Source organism: Bufo bufo, chromosome 7, assembly GCF_905171765.1.
Source record: "Bufo bufo chromosome 7, aBufBuf1.1, whole genome shotgun sequence".
NCBI lineage: Eukaryota > Metazoa > Chordata > Amphibia > Anura > Bufonidae > Bufo > Bufo bufo.
Window position 1 is genome coordinate 45,647,228 of NC_053395.1, and position 18,542 is coordinate 45,665,769.

Here is an 18,542-nt window from a genome sequence, read left to right on the forward strand (position 1 = left end):
ATAAATAAAAAAAAAGTATACATATTAGGTATCGCCGCATCCGTGACAACCTGGTGTATAAAATATCACATGATCTAACCTGTCAGATGAATGTTGTAAATAACAAAAAAATAAAACGGTGCCAAAACTGCTATTTTCTTGTTACCTGGCCTCACAAAAAGTGTAATATAGAGCAACCAAAAATCATATGTACCCTAAACTAGTACCAACAATACTGCCACACTATCCCGTAGTTTCTAAAATGGGGCCACTTTTTTTGAGTTTCTACTCTAGGGGTGCATCAGGGGGGCTTCAAATGGGACATGTGTAAAAAAAAAACAGTCCAGCAAAATCTGCCTTCCAAAAACCGTATGGCATTCCTTTCCTTCTGCGCCCTGCCGTGTGCCCGTACAGCGGTTTACGACCACATATGGGGTGTTTCTGTAAACTAAAGAATCAGGGCCATAAATATTGAGTTTTGTTTGGCTGTTAACCCTTGCTTTGTTACTGGGAAAAATGGATTAAAATGGAAAATTAGCCAAAAAATTGAAATTCTGAAATTTCATCTTCATTTGCCAATAACTTGTGGAACACCTAAAGGGTTAACGACGTTTGTAAAATCTGTTATGAATACCTTCAGGGGTGTAGTTTCTTAAATGGGGTCACTTTTATGGAGTTTCTACTCTAGGGTTGCATCAGGGGGGCTTCAAATGGGACATGGTGTCAAAAAAAACAGTGCAGCAAAATCTGCCTTCCAAAAACCGTATGGCATTTCTTTCCTTCTGCGCCCTGCCGTGTGCCCGTACAGTAGTTTACAACCACATATGGGGTGTTTCTGTAAACTACAGAATCAGGGCCATAAATATTGAGTTTTGTTTGGCTGTTAACCCTTGCTTTGTAAAAGTTTAAAAAAAATATTAAAATGGAAAATCTGCCAAAAAAGGGAAATTTTTAAATTGTATCTCTATTTTTCCATTAATTCTTGTGGAACACCTAAAGGGTTAACAAAGTTTGTAAAAATCAGTTTTGAATACCTTGAGGGGTGTAGTTTCTAGAATGGGGTAATTTTTGGGTGGTTTCTATTATGTAAGCCTCGCAAAGTGACTTCAGACCTGAACTGGTCCCTAAAGATTGGGTTTTTGAAAATTTCTGAAAAATTTCAAGATTTGCTTCTAAACTTCTAGCCTTGTAACATCCCCAAAAAATAAAATATCATTCCCAAAATGATCCAAACATGAAGTAGATATATGGGGAATGTAAAGTAATAACTATTTTTGGAGGTATTACTATGTATTATAGAAGTAGAGAAATTGTAACTTGGAAATTTGCAATTTTTTACACATTTTTGGTAAATTTGGTATTTTTTTTATAAATAAAAATGAATTTTTTTTACTTCATTTTACCAGTGTCATGAAGTACAATATGTGACGAAAAAACTATCTCAGAATGGCCTGGATAGTCAAAGCGTTTTTAAGTTATCAGCACTTAAGTGACACTGGTCAGATTTGCAAAAAATGGCCAGGTCCAGAAGGTGGAATAGGGCCGAGTCCTTAAGGGGTTAAGCCACAGGTCAGCCACAGCACAAGTTTAGGGGTGTTGTACAAAACATTCCCTATGGTCCTAATGTAAACCATATTAGAAAAAAATATATACACTCACCTTAGCCCGATCCCACCATTCCTCATCCCCAGTTGGTTCTGGACCCTGCAGGACAGGAAGTGGCTTGGTCCGTGGCCATTGTGGCCAGTAACAGGCCCAGAAATTATCATGTACTATATGATGTCACATACTAGTCATGGAATAACCCCTTTAAGAACGAATGGATTAGTGGACACGGGGACAATAGGAAAGGCAATAGCGCACATGAAGATTTAGTATATTTACGGGTATAGTATACATCAGGTACAGTCAGGTCCATAAATATTGGGACATCGACACAATTCTAAATTTTTGGCTCTATACACCACCAAAAGGATTTGAAATGAAACAAACAAGATGTGCTTTAACTGCAGACTGTCAGCTTTAATTTGAGGGTATTTACATCCAAATCAGGTGAACGGTATAGGAATTACAACAGTTTGCATATGTGCCTCCCACTTGTTAAGGCACCAAAAGTAATGGGACAATTGGCTTCTCTGCTGTTCCATGGCCCGGTGTGTTTTATTCCCTCATTATCCCAATTACAATGAGCAGATAAAAGGTCCAGAGTTCATTTCAAGTGTGCTATTTGCATTTTGAATCTGTTGCTGTCAACTCAAGATGAGATCCAAAGAGCTGTCACTATCAGTGAAGCAAGCCATCATTAGGCTGAAAAAAACAAAACAAACCCATTAAAGAGGTAGCAAAAACATTAGGCGTGGCCAAAACAACTGTTTGGAACATTCTTAAAAAGAAGGAACGCACCGGTTTGCTCAGCAACACCAAAAGACCCGGAAGACCATGGAAAACAACTGTGGTGGATGACCGAAGAATTCTTTCCCTGGTTAAGAAAACACCCTTCACAACAGTTGGCCAGATCTAGAACACTCTCCAGGAGGTAGGTGTATGTGTGTCAAAGTCAACAATCAAGAGAAGACTTCACCAGAGTGAATACAGAGGGTTCACCACAAGATGTAAACCATTGGTGAGCCTCAAAAACAGGAAGGCCAGATTAGAGTTTGCCAAACGACATCTAAAAAAGCCTTCACAGTTCTGGAACAACATCCTATGGACAGATAAGACCAAGATCAACTTGTACCAGAGTGATGGGAAGAGAAGAGTATGGAGAAGGAAAGGAACTGCTCATGATCCTAAGCATACCACCTCATCAGTGAAGCATGGTGGTGGTAGTGTCATGGCGTGGGCATGTATGGCTGCCAATGGAACTGGTTCTCTTGTATTTATTGATGTGACTGCTGACAAAAGCAGCAGGATGAATTCTTTAGTGTTTCGGGCAATATTATCTGCTCATATTCAGCCAAATGCTTCAGAACTCATTGGACGGCGCTTCACAGTGCAGATGGACAATGACCCAAAGCATACTGCAAAAGCAACCAAAGAGTTTTTTAAGGGAAAAAAGTGGAATGTTATGCAATGGACAAATCAATCACCTGACCTGAATCCGATTGAGCATGCATTTTACTTGCTGAAGACAAAACTAAGGCCTCATGCACACAACCGTTTTTTTTTCCGGTCTGCAAAAACGGGGTCCGTAGGTCCGTGATCCGTGTCCGTTTTTTCTTCCGTGGGTCTTGATTTTTGGAGGATCCACGGACATGAAGGAAAAAGTCGTTTTGGTGTCCGCCTGGCTGTGCGGAGCCAAACGGATCCGTCCTGACTTTACAATGCAAGTCAATGGGGACGGATCCGTTTGACGTTGACACAATATGGTGCAATTGCAAAACGGATCCGTCCCCCTTTGACTTTCAATGTAAAGTCAGGAGTCCCTATTATACCATCGGATCGGAGTTTTCTCCAATCCGATGGTATATTTTAACTTGAAGCGTCCCCATCACCATGGGAACGCCTCTATGTTAGAATATACCATCGGATTTGAGTTAGATCCTGAAAACTCATATCCGACAGTATATTCTAACACAGAGGCGTTCCCATAGTGATGGGGACGCTTAAAGTTAGAATATACTACGAACTGTGTACATGACTGCCCCCTGCTGCCTGCCGCACCTGAGGGGTTAATTGTGCGTATCATAGCCCCCTGTAAGAGATCAGGTGCTGCCAGGCAGGAGGGGGGCACACCCTCCTCCCTCCCCAGTTTTTAAATTCATTGGTGGCCAGTGCGGCCCCCCTCCCTCCCCTGTATTACTGTACATTCATTGGTGGCCAGTGCGGCCCCCCCTCCCTCCCCTGTATTACTGTACATTCATTGGTGGCCGATGCGGCCCCCTCCCTCCCTGTATTACTGTACATTCATTGGTGGCCAGTGCGGCCCCCCCCTCCCTCCATGTATTACTGTACATTCATTGGTGCAGTGGGCCCCCCCTCCTAATTAAAATCCCCCCCCCCCCCCCCCATCATTGGTGCAGCGGAGAGTTCCGATCGGAGTCCCAGTTTAATAGCTGGACTCTGATCGGTAACCATTGCAACCAGCGACGCTACTGCAGTCCTGATTGCCATGGTTACTTAGCAATTTTAGAAGCATTATACTTACCTTCGCTGTCTGTGACCGGCCGGGCGATCCTCCTACTGGTAAGTGAAAGGTCTGTGCGGCGCATTGCCTATAGCACAGACCTGTCACTTACCAGTAGGAGGAGCGCCCGGCGGTGACAGACATCGCAGAGTAAGTATAATGCTTCTAAAAATTGCTAAGTAACCATGGCAACCAGGACTGCAGTAGCGTCCTGGTTGCCATGGTTACCGATCGGAGCCCCAGCGATTAAACTGGGACTCCGATCGGAACTCTCCGCTGCCACCAATAATGGGGGGGGATTTTAATTAGGAGGGGGAGGGAGGGGGGGCCGCACTGGCCACCAATGAATGTACAGTAATACAGGGGAGGGAGGGGGGCCCACTGGCCACCAATGAATGTACAGTAATACAGGGGAGGGAGAGGGGGCCCACTGGCCACCAATGAATGTACAGTAATACAGGGGAGGGAGGGGGGGCCCACTGGCCACCAATGAATGTACAGTAATACAGGGGAGGGAGAGGGGGCCCACTGGCCACCAATGAATGTACAGTAATACAGGGGAGGGAGGGGGGCCCACTGGCCACCAATGAATGTACAGTAATACAGGGGAGGGAGGGGGGGGCCGCACTGGCCACCAATGAATGTACAGTAATACAGGGGAGGGAGGGGGGGCCGCACTGGCCATTAATGAATGTAATACAGGGGAGGGAGGGGTTGTGCCCCCTCCTGCCTGGCAGCACCTGATCTCTTACAGGGGGCTATGATATGCACAATTAACCCCTCAGGTGCGGCACCGATCCGTCTGTGTGAAAGTAGCCTACGGCCACGGATCACGGACGTGGATGCCAATCTTGTGTGCATCCGTGTTTTTTCACGGACCCATTGACTTGAATGGGTCCGTGAACCGTTGTCCGTCAAAAAAATAGGACAGGTCATATTTTTTTGACGGACAGGAAACATGGATCACGGCCGCGGATGAACAACGGTGCATTTTCCGAGTTTTCAACGGACCCATTGAAAGTCAACGGGTCCGCAGAAAATCACGGAAAACGGAACAACGGCCACAGATGCACACAACGGTCGTGTGCATGAGGCCTAAAGGGAAAATGCCCTAAGAACAAGCAGGAACTGAAGACAGTTGCAGTAGAGGCCTGGCAGAGCATCACCAGGGATGAAACCCAGCGTCTGGTGAGGTCTATGGGTTCCAGACTTCAGGCTGTAATTGACTGAAAAGGATTTGCAACCAAGTATTAAAAAGTGAAAGTTGATTTGATGATTATTATTCTGTCCCATTACTTTTGGTCCCTTAACAAGTGGGAGGCACATATGCAAACTGTTGTAATTCCTACACTGTTCACTGATTTGATGCAAATACCCTCAAATTAAGCTGACAGTCTGCAGGTATAGCACATCTTGTTTGTTTCTTTTCAAATCCATTGAGGTGGTGTATAGAGCCAAAAATGTTAGAATTGTGTTGCTGTCCCAATATTTATGGACCTGACTGTAAATGCTGTCAGATTTCTCATCATAATTCCCTCCTGAATTAACGCTCCCTTCTGTAGACTCGCGAGGTGACATACAATCATATTTGATATGTTTCATCTATTAGCTTTTTATTTTACACAATGTGACATGGAGAGAGGAAAGCGGGGTAGATGTATTGTGTGTCTATAAAATGCTTGGTGGCTTTTCAATATCCATCATCTCAATGCTGCACCATTATATACTACCAAACGCTCGCTTCTATTCCCGGCGCAGTTTTCACGAGTTGTATAGGCGCCTGCTTGTAGGTGCAAAATGTGTACGTTAAAATGTCAGTTTTAGAAACTACTTGTACTTCCCATGTAATAACAATTCTGGAGCTTCTATTCTTATGACTCTATGTTGTGCTGTTCCTGTATTATTCCTGCTAGAAGTTTACTAATACATTGTCAGCAGTCTGCAGTAAAGGTACTGCTGGGTGTTAGGCTACTTTCACACTAGAGTTTAAGTTTTACGGCATTGAGTTCCGTCATAGGGGCTCAATACCGGGAAAAAAACGCTTCAGTTTTGTCCCCATTCAATGTGGACAAAACTGAACTGAACAGAATGCTCCAAACTGCATTCCGTTCCGTTTTGTTGCGTTCCCAGCCCGGAGAGCAAACCGCAACATGTTGTAGTTTGCTTTCCATCCTGGGATGCGGAGCAAGACGGATCCGTCATGACCGCCAATGCAAGTCAATGGGGACGGATCCGTTTTCTCTGACACAATCTGACACACTAGAAATGGATCCGTCCTCCGTTGACTTTCAATGGAGCTCATAACGGATACAGATGGTTGTATTATCAGTAACGGAAGCGTTTTTGTGCTGAACCCTGCCGGATCCATCAAAAACGCTAGTGTGAATGTAGCCTAACAGTTGCGGGTGTGTCTGACTTTGTCCTATCACTTGTTTCTGGTGTTTGACTATGCAGGGACACACCCCCAAACTGGTAACATTCATCTATGCCTTTACTGCAAGCTGCTAGCTTCTAGTAGCAATAACGGAATGGCACAACATAAAGTCATAAGAATAGATGCTCCAGAATTTATTACATGGGGAGACCAAGTAGTTACTACAACAGACGTCAGGAGAGGAGTCAGGTCGACTTTAAAGGACATTCTGTCAGCAGAATTTGGTCCTATGACACTGGCTGTCCTTGTCGTATATCTTCTATATAAAATAATCTTCATATAAAAGTGAGGATCAAAAAAATATATATATAAAAAAAAAATAAAAAAATGTATTATGATCCTTCAGGCGGACATAAACGCCTCTAAGTTCTTTTATAGAGTATCTTAATTTTGATTTTTTGCAAGAAGTGAAATACAGGGACAATTGTATATGCAAAATATAATGTCATTTATTATAAACAAAGAATATAAAATCAATACAATTGCAAACAAATGATGAAGCTACAAAATATACCCGAAACACGCCACACGGTGGTGCTAACACAACGCTATCTCACCAGCACAGTATTAGGCCTCATGCACACGGCCGTGTTCCGCGGCCGAGAACGGTCCGTGGTAACCCGGCCGGGATTCCTGCTGACAGCAGGAGCGCACGGCGTCATTGGTTGCTATGACGGCGTGCGCTTCATGCCGCCCGCTGCTGTACAGTGATTACACTCGTATACGGAAAATAACTGTTATTCCTTGACTCTGTTTTCCTATGACCAATCAAAAATATATTATATTAAATGATAAAATATTCAGCTCGGCAATCAGACTAGGGAAAAGTAACTTTCCAAGGGTTTAGTCCTCTTTTCAAATAATGTCAGATCTTCCATTAACAATATGCATCTTTGCTAAGAGAATAATCAGCATTTTGGAGGCGCCTAACACTATATATTCCCACAGTATGGGGACTCTTGGCTATATACCGAGAGAAATATCTTATTAATATCACGAGCAGTAACACAATATACGCTTACTGGGTTAAAAGGTAGACAGTTCAGATGGGACCAGTTCTCAAGAACTTTCCTAGTAGTCCAAAAAAAAGAATCCAAGTTTTTCTGCTATAGTTTTTCTTTTTGAGTTTTTCTTTTGGTCTTAATTGAATAGATGGATTCTTTTTATATAGAAGATATATGACAACCTGTTACATGTGCTCTTGGCAGCTGAAGGCATCTGTGTTGGTCCCATGGTTCCCTATGTGCCCGCACTTTCTGAGAAAAATGAAGTCCTAATATATGCAAATTAGTCTCTAGGAGCAACAAGGGCGTTACCATTACACCTAGAGGCTCTGCTCTCTCTGCAACTGCCGTGCACTCTGCACTTTGATTGACAGGGACCTGCAGTGTGAACGTCATCACTAATCACATCAACACCTCCATCCTAATATGAGACTATGCCGGTGAGCAGGGCAGAGAAATTAGAAAAAGAGCAAACAGCAGGTGGCGCTATACAGATAGATTTCATTGAATAACTCAGCAGCTATAATACATTTTTAATTGCAATGCAATTATAAAAGTATCCAGCCGCTGGTTTGGAAACTATAGAATATTTTTTTGTGGGACAACCCCTCTAAGTAGCAATTAGACTCCAGCAGCATTGGTCCGGTTGTACATGGAATGGTTATTACAAGATATGAAGGAGTTAAAGATGAAGATATCGTGTCAATTACAAATAGTTTCGGCATATCTGAGACAAGTGCTATATCAGTTTTAAGCTATAAATTTCTGTTTAAAATGCTATCACTCGACTGGAATAACTATAGCGAGAACATTTAAACAGCAAATATTAACCATTTCCCAACCATTTTTCAAGATCACATGAGATAAGAGCAAATAGACAGGAATAAAGTGCTTTGATGCCCCCTGCTGGAGATTACAGACCAACTGCATAACACCCTCCTCTGTAAACTAGGAACAGTCAGTCATACACTGTACTTACAGCTTTCAGAGTCCCGTTTGACGGCTCAAATAGGAGAACGGTTGCTTGATGCGAGGGAATGTCTGACGAGTGTTAGACTCGTAGAAAAGTTACCAACTTGTGGTTAAGGCATCGTCCTCTGTACTGTATGCCGGCATCACCCCTAAGAATCTAAAAGTACATAATACTTAGCATCTTCTATAATATTTCATATAAAACAGTTTTGTTTTTTTTTTTTTTTGTTTTTTCATTACTGAATAGAAACAGAGAAATTATGCAGATGTGAACATAGCCTAAGGGTCCATTCACACGTCCGCAATTCTGTTTCCGCATTTTGCGGAACGGAATTGCGGACCCATTCATTTCTATGGGGCCGCACGATGTGCTGCCCGGATCCGGAATGCGAATCCGCACTTCCGGGTCCGCAATTCCGTTGCCCAAAAAAAAAAAATAGAACATGTCCTATTTTGTTTGTATATGCCATTATTTGTTTGAGAAAGGCTCATGCTGTGAGCCGAAACGCGTCACAGAACTTTATATTATATAAGCATCAAATTTGCAGAGATAGAGTGAGTGCCGTTCTTTTTCTACATTACATGTTGAGATTTCTATCTCGGACACGTGCACCACGCCATTGAACGGAGTGCCGGCTGATTACCCGCTTGATTTCCTATGTCCTATTCTTGTCCGCAATTGCAGGCTAGATTAGGCATTTTCTATTAAGTGCCGGCGATGTGTGGTCTGCAAAATGTGGAACACACATTGCCGGTGTCCGTGTTTTGCGGACTGTAAAATACATACGGTCGTGTATATGAGGCCTAAGGCTGAGTTCACATCAGCGTTCAGCTTTTCCGTTCTCCTGCACGTTTATAGGAGCAGGAGAATGGAAAGGATGAATTGGGCACATAACTGAACGGAACCTAAGGACCCCATAGACTATAATGTTTTTTTTTAGATTTCTGTTTGGAGGAAGATTTTTTAGGCGGAAACAAAAGTCCTGCATGCACGACTTTTGTCTTTGCTTCAAAAATCTTCCTCTGAGTGGAAAACCTAACAGACCATTATTCTATGGGGTCCTTAGGTCCGTTCGGCTCAGTTATGTGCCCAATTCGTCCTTTCCATTCTCCTGCTCCTATAACGGTGCAGGAGAACGGAAAGGCTGAACGCTGATGTGAACTCAGCCTTAGGCCTCATGTACACGACCGTATGTATTTTACAGTCCGCAAAAAATGGATTCGCAAAAAATACGGATTACGTCTGTGTGCATTCCGTATTTTGCAGAACTGAACAGCTGGCCCCTGATAGAACAGTACTATTGTTGTCCATAATGCAGACAATAATAGGGACATGTTCTATTTTTTTGCGGAACGGAAATACGGAAACGGAATTCACACGGAGTAAGGCCTCATGCACACGACCGTTCTGTTTTTTGCGGTCCGCATATTGCGGATCCGCAAACACAGAAGCCGCAATTTGCGGAATGGAACAGGTGGCCCATTGTAGAAATGCCTATTCTTGTCCGCAAAACGGGCAAGAATAGGACATGTAAGGGTCCATTCACATGTCCGTAAGTGTTTTGCGGAGCCGCAAAATGCGGATCCGCAAAACACGGGACACTAGCAATGTGCATTCCGCAATTTGCAGACCGCAGATCGGCGGCACTATAATAGAAAATGCTAATAGGACATGTTCTATTTTTTGCGGAAACAGAAGCACAGATGCGGAAATGCGGATCCGCAAAATGCAGACAGCACATTCCGGCCCCATTGAAAATGAATGGGTCTGCACTGAAGATAGCGAAGTATTCTACATCTTCCTCAATTTGTTATTATCGCATTGCGATTACATCTTAGGCGATTTTGATAATGGTGGTATTGGGAGAATTAACGGTCGGATATAACGAATATAGTACTATCTCTAAGAATAGTGGATTATAAAGTTGGATTCGCAATGCGGTTAATAACAATAGCAAATATTATCGCATTGCGATTACAAATTAGCACTGCTAGATTCCATATTCGTTAACTTTGTGTATTCTAGCAAGCTGACCCATTCCATTAGAGACCCAGCAGCAGCTTCAAGTTAAAATCGCAATGCGATTAGAATAAGTTGAATTAATCGCATTGGGATTTCAACTTAGACCTGGTTTACTAAATTACTTTCAATTAGCGAGGATGACGAATATATTTATTAGTCAAAACAAAATATTCTCCATCTTCGCTAATTCAAGTAAGCCAACCATTGTAAACCAGGTACAAGTTAAAATCGTTTATGCGATTTATTCAAGTTATATTATTCGCATTGCGATTGCAACTTGATTCTCAAATCTGACAGTATATTCTAGCATGGAGGCGTTCCCATGGTGATGGGGACGCTCTATGCGCACGGGAAGTAGATAGAGGCGGCAACGGGCACTGACTTGAGTGGGCAGGGAATCATCTCTTAAAAGTACCGCCTTTTGAAAAGCTAGGGTAACAATTAAAAAAAACAAAAAAAACGAATATTCGAAATAACGAATATATAGCACTATATTCTAAATATTTGCGAATTAGCGAAGTGCCGATATTCGATAAAAAATTTCGCTATTCGAATATTCGTGCTCAACACTACAGGGCACCAACAATCCAGGCATACAATATAGAACATATTCAGCCACAAGGCCAGGATACAGGATCACGGACAGAGCCACATAGCCAGGAACCCATGCAAATCAGGATACACGGAACATGGTTAACATAGACAGATAAGAACATAAACGACAATGATACATTGCCTGGAATCCACGCGGAACTAATGCATGGAGCACACAGACAGATCAGGACAAACAGACGACAGGGGTGCACCACCAATGAGGCCAGGTGAGGCGATCACCTCAGGCAACACCAGGTAGGGGCAAGAGAGGGGCAGCCGAAGGGCCATGGGCTTAAGGGAAGGGGTTAGGTTAAGAAATTGGCATTGGGGAGGGAGGGGCAGAGTTTCAGTTTTCGCCTCAGGCAGCAGAAAGGCTACGCGAAACCCTGACAGACGACATTGATATATTGCCTGGAACCCATTTGGAACTGATGCATAGTGCACACAGACAGATCAGGACATGCATACAACACTGATATTTGTGGTCATGGCTGCGGAGATAATGACCTGACCTGAGGAGTGAAAACAGCTTACCTGAATGGCCAGAAACTAACTAGAAATGGCTAGCGGTGTGCCCTCAGCCATGAGCGTGGGTAGCCCTATAAGGGGGCAAAAAAGGAAGCATAGGACGTTTGTTAAATAATGATTTTAATGTATCTTATAAGTTTCCTTTGCAAGTGTGTTTCAAAATGCTAGATTACGGAAAGCATTAGAGAGCTCTGCGTGAGGATTGGGGATGTAACGAACAAAGCAAGAGGAATGCCACCTACCCATCTTCTTGATGATATGCCCGGGTACTCCGTGACGAGAGGCTGAGGAAGCCGCTCCAATATGAAAAGAATGTCCCAAAATAAGACTCGGGTCAAATCCTAGGCCGGAAGTTAAAGTGCGGATATGTGAGATAAATTGGGACGAGGTGAGATAATGATTGTTGAAAGGGAGCAAAGGACTATCTGATGGAGCATCACCTAGTACTAACAAAAGTTTGTTTAACACCTGAACCGGGCACCAGTCGTTGAAAGTCCGGTAGTATCTGATTGTGGCGAAACCAACCTCGCCTGATCACCACCGGAGGACCGGTTTGGGAGGTTTTGGTGGATGTTAGTGATAGGGCAAAGTGCCCCTCGTGCCACTCTAGCTGGCCTTTGGTTAAGACTCTATTCTTGCGAGAGAAGCTGGTGAATTCTCCGTGCCTGAGAAAACCGTAAAAGCTCATAAACATGGCAGCTTTGATGGTGATGCTAATATAGGGCCCAAAAGGATTTCCGTCTAAAGAGCTGGATAGCTTTCTAAACAGGTCTCCTGAAACCAGCTGTCTGGTTGAGGAAGACTCTTTACCACTCTTTTAAATGCCCCTGAGGGTTGCTTTGATTGCCTGGGAAGAGAAGAATGATCTGCGATTGGAACTTTCAAGCATGAAAAAATGCTGGACCCCTTCTAAATACAACCTTATGGTGTTGTAGGACAGTTTGAGCTTCGTATGGCAGTAAGCTAGGAAAGCCGTCATGTATGTTGTCTCGTCGCTGTCGTCCCTGGGATGCAAGTGAGCAAATTTATTGAAAACGTTCCAGCCGGTTTTGTAGTTTCTGCCAGTGTTTGTGGATAAAGACTTACGAATGAGGGATTTGGCAGAGGCAATGTGCGAGTTTAATCCATGATCAGGGAGCGAAAGGCAGGCGGGGTCAATCCTATGCGGTCTGCATCTGGCATGACCTGAAAAAAAGCAGGGAAATTAAAACTTGACAGGGCATCAGCCGCAAGGTTCTTAGAGCCCTGGATGTGACTGCAGAGAAAATGAAAATTGAAATGCATGAGCCAAACCAAACTTGCGAAGGAGAGACATGATTTGTAGGGATTTTGATCTGCCTTTCTCAAGTATCCCGACTACTGACTGGTTGTTGGTGAAGGCCACCGGGGAGTTAGCCCAGTGCCTGCCCCAGACTTGGGCTGCTGCTACTATTGGAAGAATTTCCAACAGGGGAGAAGATTTCAGAGCTTCTCTGGTCAAAGTAATTTCTAGAGGCCACGAACTCGCAAACCATTGTTTGCCAAAAACCGCCGCAAACCCTCCTGAGGCGGCTGAGTCTGAAAAAACCATGGGTGATGCGGGGCTCCAACGAGGAACGAACATGGAAATGCCGTTCCACTCAGATAGGAACACCTTCCACATTGCGAGGTCGGCCATGGCCTGGGAATCCAAGTGGATGGGAGAATCCTGTTCGGGAGCCGCAGGAAGTAGCTGGAGCAGTCTGGAAATGAAGGCCCGGCCCTGAGGCATGACCCTCATAGCAAAATTTTGCATGCCTAGTAGGGACTAAAGCTCTACCTTGGTGATTGTGTTGGAGGACACTGCCTTGGAGATGGTCTCTTTGACCTTCGACAACTTTTCTTCTGGAAGTCTGGCTTCCATACTGACAGAATCCAGAACTATGCCCAAAAAAAGTGACCGTGGTTGAAGGCCCTTCCGTTTTTGCCAATGCGACAGGGACATTGAGCGCAGCAAACGTTGCCAGGAGAGTTGCGAGGTTTCCTGGTTTACAACTTGGTTCTTCTACCAGGAGGAAGTCATCCAGATAATGAATGACCATCTGACAGCCACAATGGTTGACCAAAATCCAATGTAGTGCCTGGGCAAATTGATCAAACAGCCAGGGACTGCTTTTAGAGGCGAATGTTAGGCTGTTAGCGAAATAATACAGGTCCCTCCATTTGATCCCATATAATTTCCACAACTGTGCCTGGACCGGCAACAGTTTGAAGGCATCTGCAATGTTGGCTTTGGCCAACCATGCCCTTGTGCCTGCCCGAAGGATGAGCTGAATGGCTTCACCTACCGAAGAGTAGTGCATGGAAAACTCTTCGGAGGGAATTAAAGAGTTTAAGCTAGGAATGCAGGAACCATGAGGAGCTAAAAGATCGTAGATCAGACGTTTTTTATTGGAGACATTTTTTTGACACTACTTTTTGACACGCCAGAAATCAAAGGGAACTGTGAAAAAAAGTCCAATTATAAAACCCTTGAGACACTCAGACGAAATCAGAAAATCGACCGAAACAGGATCCCTGATGGCTGACTGGAGATTTTCGCCCTCCCAGGTGGATTGAGGCAGGGCAACTAGACCTGTGTGGAAACCCTCTGTGAATCCGGAGATCAGAAACTGGACAAACTGGTGAGCGCATGGAGTAAGACGCACCGTTCACTGCTCCTGCTAGTATCCTGCTCTGTTACACTGGTAGCACACTTAGACTGCTTGGAAATACATTACCTGGTGAGAGGAAAGTGTCCGGTGACTGCTGTGCCGAAATTGGGAACCTAGAAATGCCGAGAAAATCGAGCAAAGCGGTTAAACAAGACCGCCTGGAGATGGGCCAAGATGGCGCCGAAGGTGGAGAGGTGACGGCGCTGCAGGAGATGGTGAGCCAGAGCGCGGCAGCTAAACTAAGCAAATATGCCAGACTTGATGGCGGAGTGGGCGACTGGGCTAGTGATAAAGGGACTGATGTACCTACCTCCTCTGATCAGGAGGACGGTTCCATGGATGGTGACGATCCGGTCTCGGTCGTTCAGCCTTTGCCCAAACCTGCAGGCCCTGCAAATGCTTCAGTAGGCCCTCGTGCCGAATCTGCAAGGGAACCCACCCTGAAAGATATAATGGCTGCCGTGGCAAGTTGCAACAGTACCCTGAAAGTGCTCACAGTACAAGTTGGCAGCCTGCGATCTGATGTGTCTATAATTAGACATGACTTGCACAAGATTTCTGAGCGCACCTCTGAATTGGAAAAGAGGGTGTCCTCATTGGAAGACGTTATTCAGCCTTTGCAAATGGAGTCTAAGACAAATGTGAAAGATATAGCTGCCTTATATGCCAAAGCGGATGACCTAGAGAACAGGTCGCGGAGGAATAACCTGCGAATTGTGGGAATGCCAGAGAAGACGGAGGGGGCCAATGCTACTGAATTTGTGGAGAAATGGTTGCACCAGTTATTCCATGAGAAGGGCCTATCTTCCCTGTATGCGGTTGAGCGGGCGCACAGAGTGCCTACGCGGCCGCTCCCGCCAGGCAGGCCTCCTCGCCCCATATTGGCGAAGATTTTGCATTTTAAAGATCGGGACACTATCCTGCATCAGTCAAGGGACAATGATGAGATGGTCCTGAATGGGGTCAGAGTGTCCATCTTTCCAGATTATTCCAATGAGGTGCAGCGGAGGAGGAGCAGATTTATCGACATTAAGAAAAGGCTTAGAGTGCTACAGGTTCCATATGCCATGTTGTTCCCGGCTAAATTGCGAGTGGTGGCATTGGGATCCACCAGGGTTTTTGAGGATCCAGATGAGGCGGCACAGTGGCTGGACGTCCACGAGAGGCAACTGAGAAGTGGAGCCCTGGACACTTGAAGGAAATAGTTTGCAGTTTGTGTTTATTCTTTATGCATGGGATTACACCCTAATGTCACTTTAGCGTTACACCAGTTATGAAGTGCATTGTGTGTTGCTACCGCATGGTAGATCCTGAAGCGGGAGTAGGAGGTTGGGGGATTGAAATGTATTTCCCAGTTGTGGAGAGGATTCTCTACCTGAGGGAGAGTATTGGAATCAGTAATGATTATTGTTTATCAATGGGCAGAGTGCTTACAGATTGCCCTGTTTTAGAGTTGGATGTTGGTGAGGGGGGGGGGTTGGGGAAATTGTTTACAGAAACCTGATTAACGGGGAGGGGGAGGGTGGGGGGGTTAGGGAGACAGATCTGAGATGGGTAAGGGGCGTGAACTCTGAGCGGATGATGTTTGAGTGGGGTGTGAGATTCAGATATGTCGCAATATTTCACCATGACATAGGTGATTAAAGTGTTGAGCTGGAATGTGAGGAGAATGGCAGATGCACGGAAACGACAGTGTATATTTCAATATTTGGGACGGTTTCAGCCAGCCATATGTTGCCTACAGGAAACGCATTTGTCCAATGATAATGTGCAGTGGCTGAACAAGAACTGGGTGGGTCATGTGGTACATGCAATTCATTCCTCTCACTCCAGGGGTGTAAGTGTGATTGTGCATAAAAGTATTAGGTATGAACATCTGCAGCAATGTGTGGATGCTGAGGGCAGGTATGTGTGTGTGGTGTGCAAGATTGATGGGATCCAGGTGGTGTTGGTGTCAGTGTATGTGCCTTCACCGTTTGCTTCTCCCTTGATACGGGATATTATGACCTTTGTGGCGGACTTCCCTGGACTGCCGTGGCTACTAGTGGGGGACTTCAATTGCACATTGAATGACTCCTTAGATAGATGTCGGGTAGAAGGAGCCAGCGGATCACCGGGGAGTGTGGCTCTAAAGAATATTATGAATGAAACTGGTATATTTGATGCATGGAGGCTGCGTAACCCGGATAAGCGGGTGTTTTCATGTAGCTCTGCTACACACCATTCATTATCGCGCATAGATCTGGCTTTAGTTAATGATGTTATGCTACCACTGATAAGGGATGTTGTCTATCACCCTCGGTCGTTGTCTGACCATTCCTTGGTGCAGATTGATGTGTGCTTGGGCGTGCTTAGACAGGGACCGAGGTTGTGGAAATGTAACCCACATTGGCTAAATGTGCTTGGTGACCTATCCGGGGTTTCTCTAGAGGTCAGGGAGTACTTTTCTATCAATGGAGGGACGGCTTCAATACACGGGGTCTGGGATGCCATGAAAGCGTTTTTGAGGGGTGTACTGATTAAAGAAATTAGTAAGCATAAATCTAAATCCAGAGAGGCAGATGTTAAAGCTCATGTACAAGTAGCAGAGGCCGAGAGGATGTTTAGTAGATCCCCTACCCTGGTTAATAGTGAGGCGCTGGCGGTAGCTCAGGAACAGTTGAGGTGTCACTTATTACAGGCCGCAGAGAGGAAACGTAGTTTTTACCGCCAAAGATCTTTTGAGGAGGGGGAGAAAGTAGGCCATTTGCTGTCAGTTGTTTCTCAGGCACAGAGGGGCACCTCCTGCATACAGGAACTAAGAGATGGAACTGGGAATAGTAGCCAGGATACAAAAGGGATATTAGATATTCTAAAAGGTTTTTATGTGTCTCTTTATGCTTCTACTGTCTCTAGCTCTGAGGAGGCCTTGTCCGCCTTCTTGGCAGAGGCACAATTATCAGATGAAGATAGAGAGAGATTAGAAGAGCCGATCTCACTTGAGGAGTTGGAGGCCGCTCTTGGGGAGATGGCGAATGGTAAGGCTCCGGGGGCAGACGGTCTACCAGTGGAGGTATAAAAAAAGTTACAGGGGGTACTTCTACCTGAGCTACTCAAGGTCCTTGAATATTCTCTGGAGACGGGTTTGCTACCACATTCCATGCAGGAAGCAATCATCGTAGTTATTCCTAAGCCTGGAAAGGATCCCAAGTTTCCTGATTCTTATAGACCAATTTCGCTCTTAACAGCGGATGTGAAGCTCCTGGCGAAGGTGCTGGCGAACAGGTTGTCCAGAGTGATTCTGACTATTGTGCACTCGGATCAAACGGGCTTTATGCCTGGGAAATCGACTGCTAAATCGATAAATATCCGCAGATTGTATGCTAGCCTGAATATCCCAGCAGATAATGGAGGGGACAGGGCCTTACTCGCGCTAGACGCCGCCAAGGCGTTCGACAGTGTTGAATGGAATTACCTATGGGGAACCTTGAGAGTTATGGGCTTTGGTACACGGTTCATTCAGTGGGTGAAGGTGCTGTACTCGAGTCCCAAGGCAAGAATCAGAGCTAATGGGGGGCTGTCAGATAGCTTTTCTTTGGCTAGAGGCACCAGACAGGGGTGCCCATTGTCACCCTTGTTGTTTGCTCTAGCAATTGAGCCACTCGCGGCCCTTATCCGCCTGTCACCTCATATTGTGGGGTTTAGGTATGGTGAGATGCAAAATAAAGTGGCTATGTATGCTGATGACACTATGTTATTCTTGGGTGACACTGGGAGCTCTTTGGATGCAGCCATTTCTCTAATAGATAGATTTGGAGGCTTCTCTGGGCTTCGGATAAATTGGCAGAAGTCGGCTTTGATGCCGGTAGATGGACAGGCACTTTCAGGTGTGCAAGTCAATAGTTTAGTACCCTGGGTAGGGAAATTTAAATATTTAGGGCTATATATAACGCCTAGATTGCTGGATTTTGAAGAACTTAATTTAACCCCCTTGCTAAATACTTTTAGGCTGAAGGTAAGGACATGGTGTAGACTCTTTTTATCAGTAGTGGGTAGAGTAAATCTTTTAAAAATGGTAATGATGCCCCAGTTACTTTACGTATTGAATAATGCCCCTGTGTGGATTCCTTTGGATAGATTCAGGAAAATACATTCAATGTTCCAATGTTCAGAGATCTTATTTGGAAATACGGCCAAGCTAGGATTAAGCTGAAGACGCTGCAATACCCAA

General features: G+C 44.8%; 1 protein-coding gene across 1 annotated transcript in view; it reads right to left on the reverse strand.

Annotated features, from left to right (window-relative positions):
- CRYM (crystallin mu) overlaps positions 1-18,542 on the reverse strand; it is a 59,361-nt gene that overhangs the window by 24,647 nt on the left and 16,172 nt on the right. Inside the window, 2 exon segments of the mRNA XM_040439515.1 lie at positions 8,523-8,593; positions 8,596-8,672. Of these exon segments, the coding sequence (XP_040295449.1) occupies positions 8,523-8,593; positions 8,596-8,672 (148 nt within the window).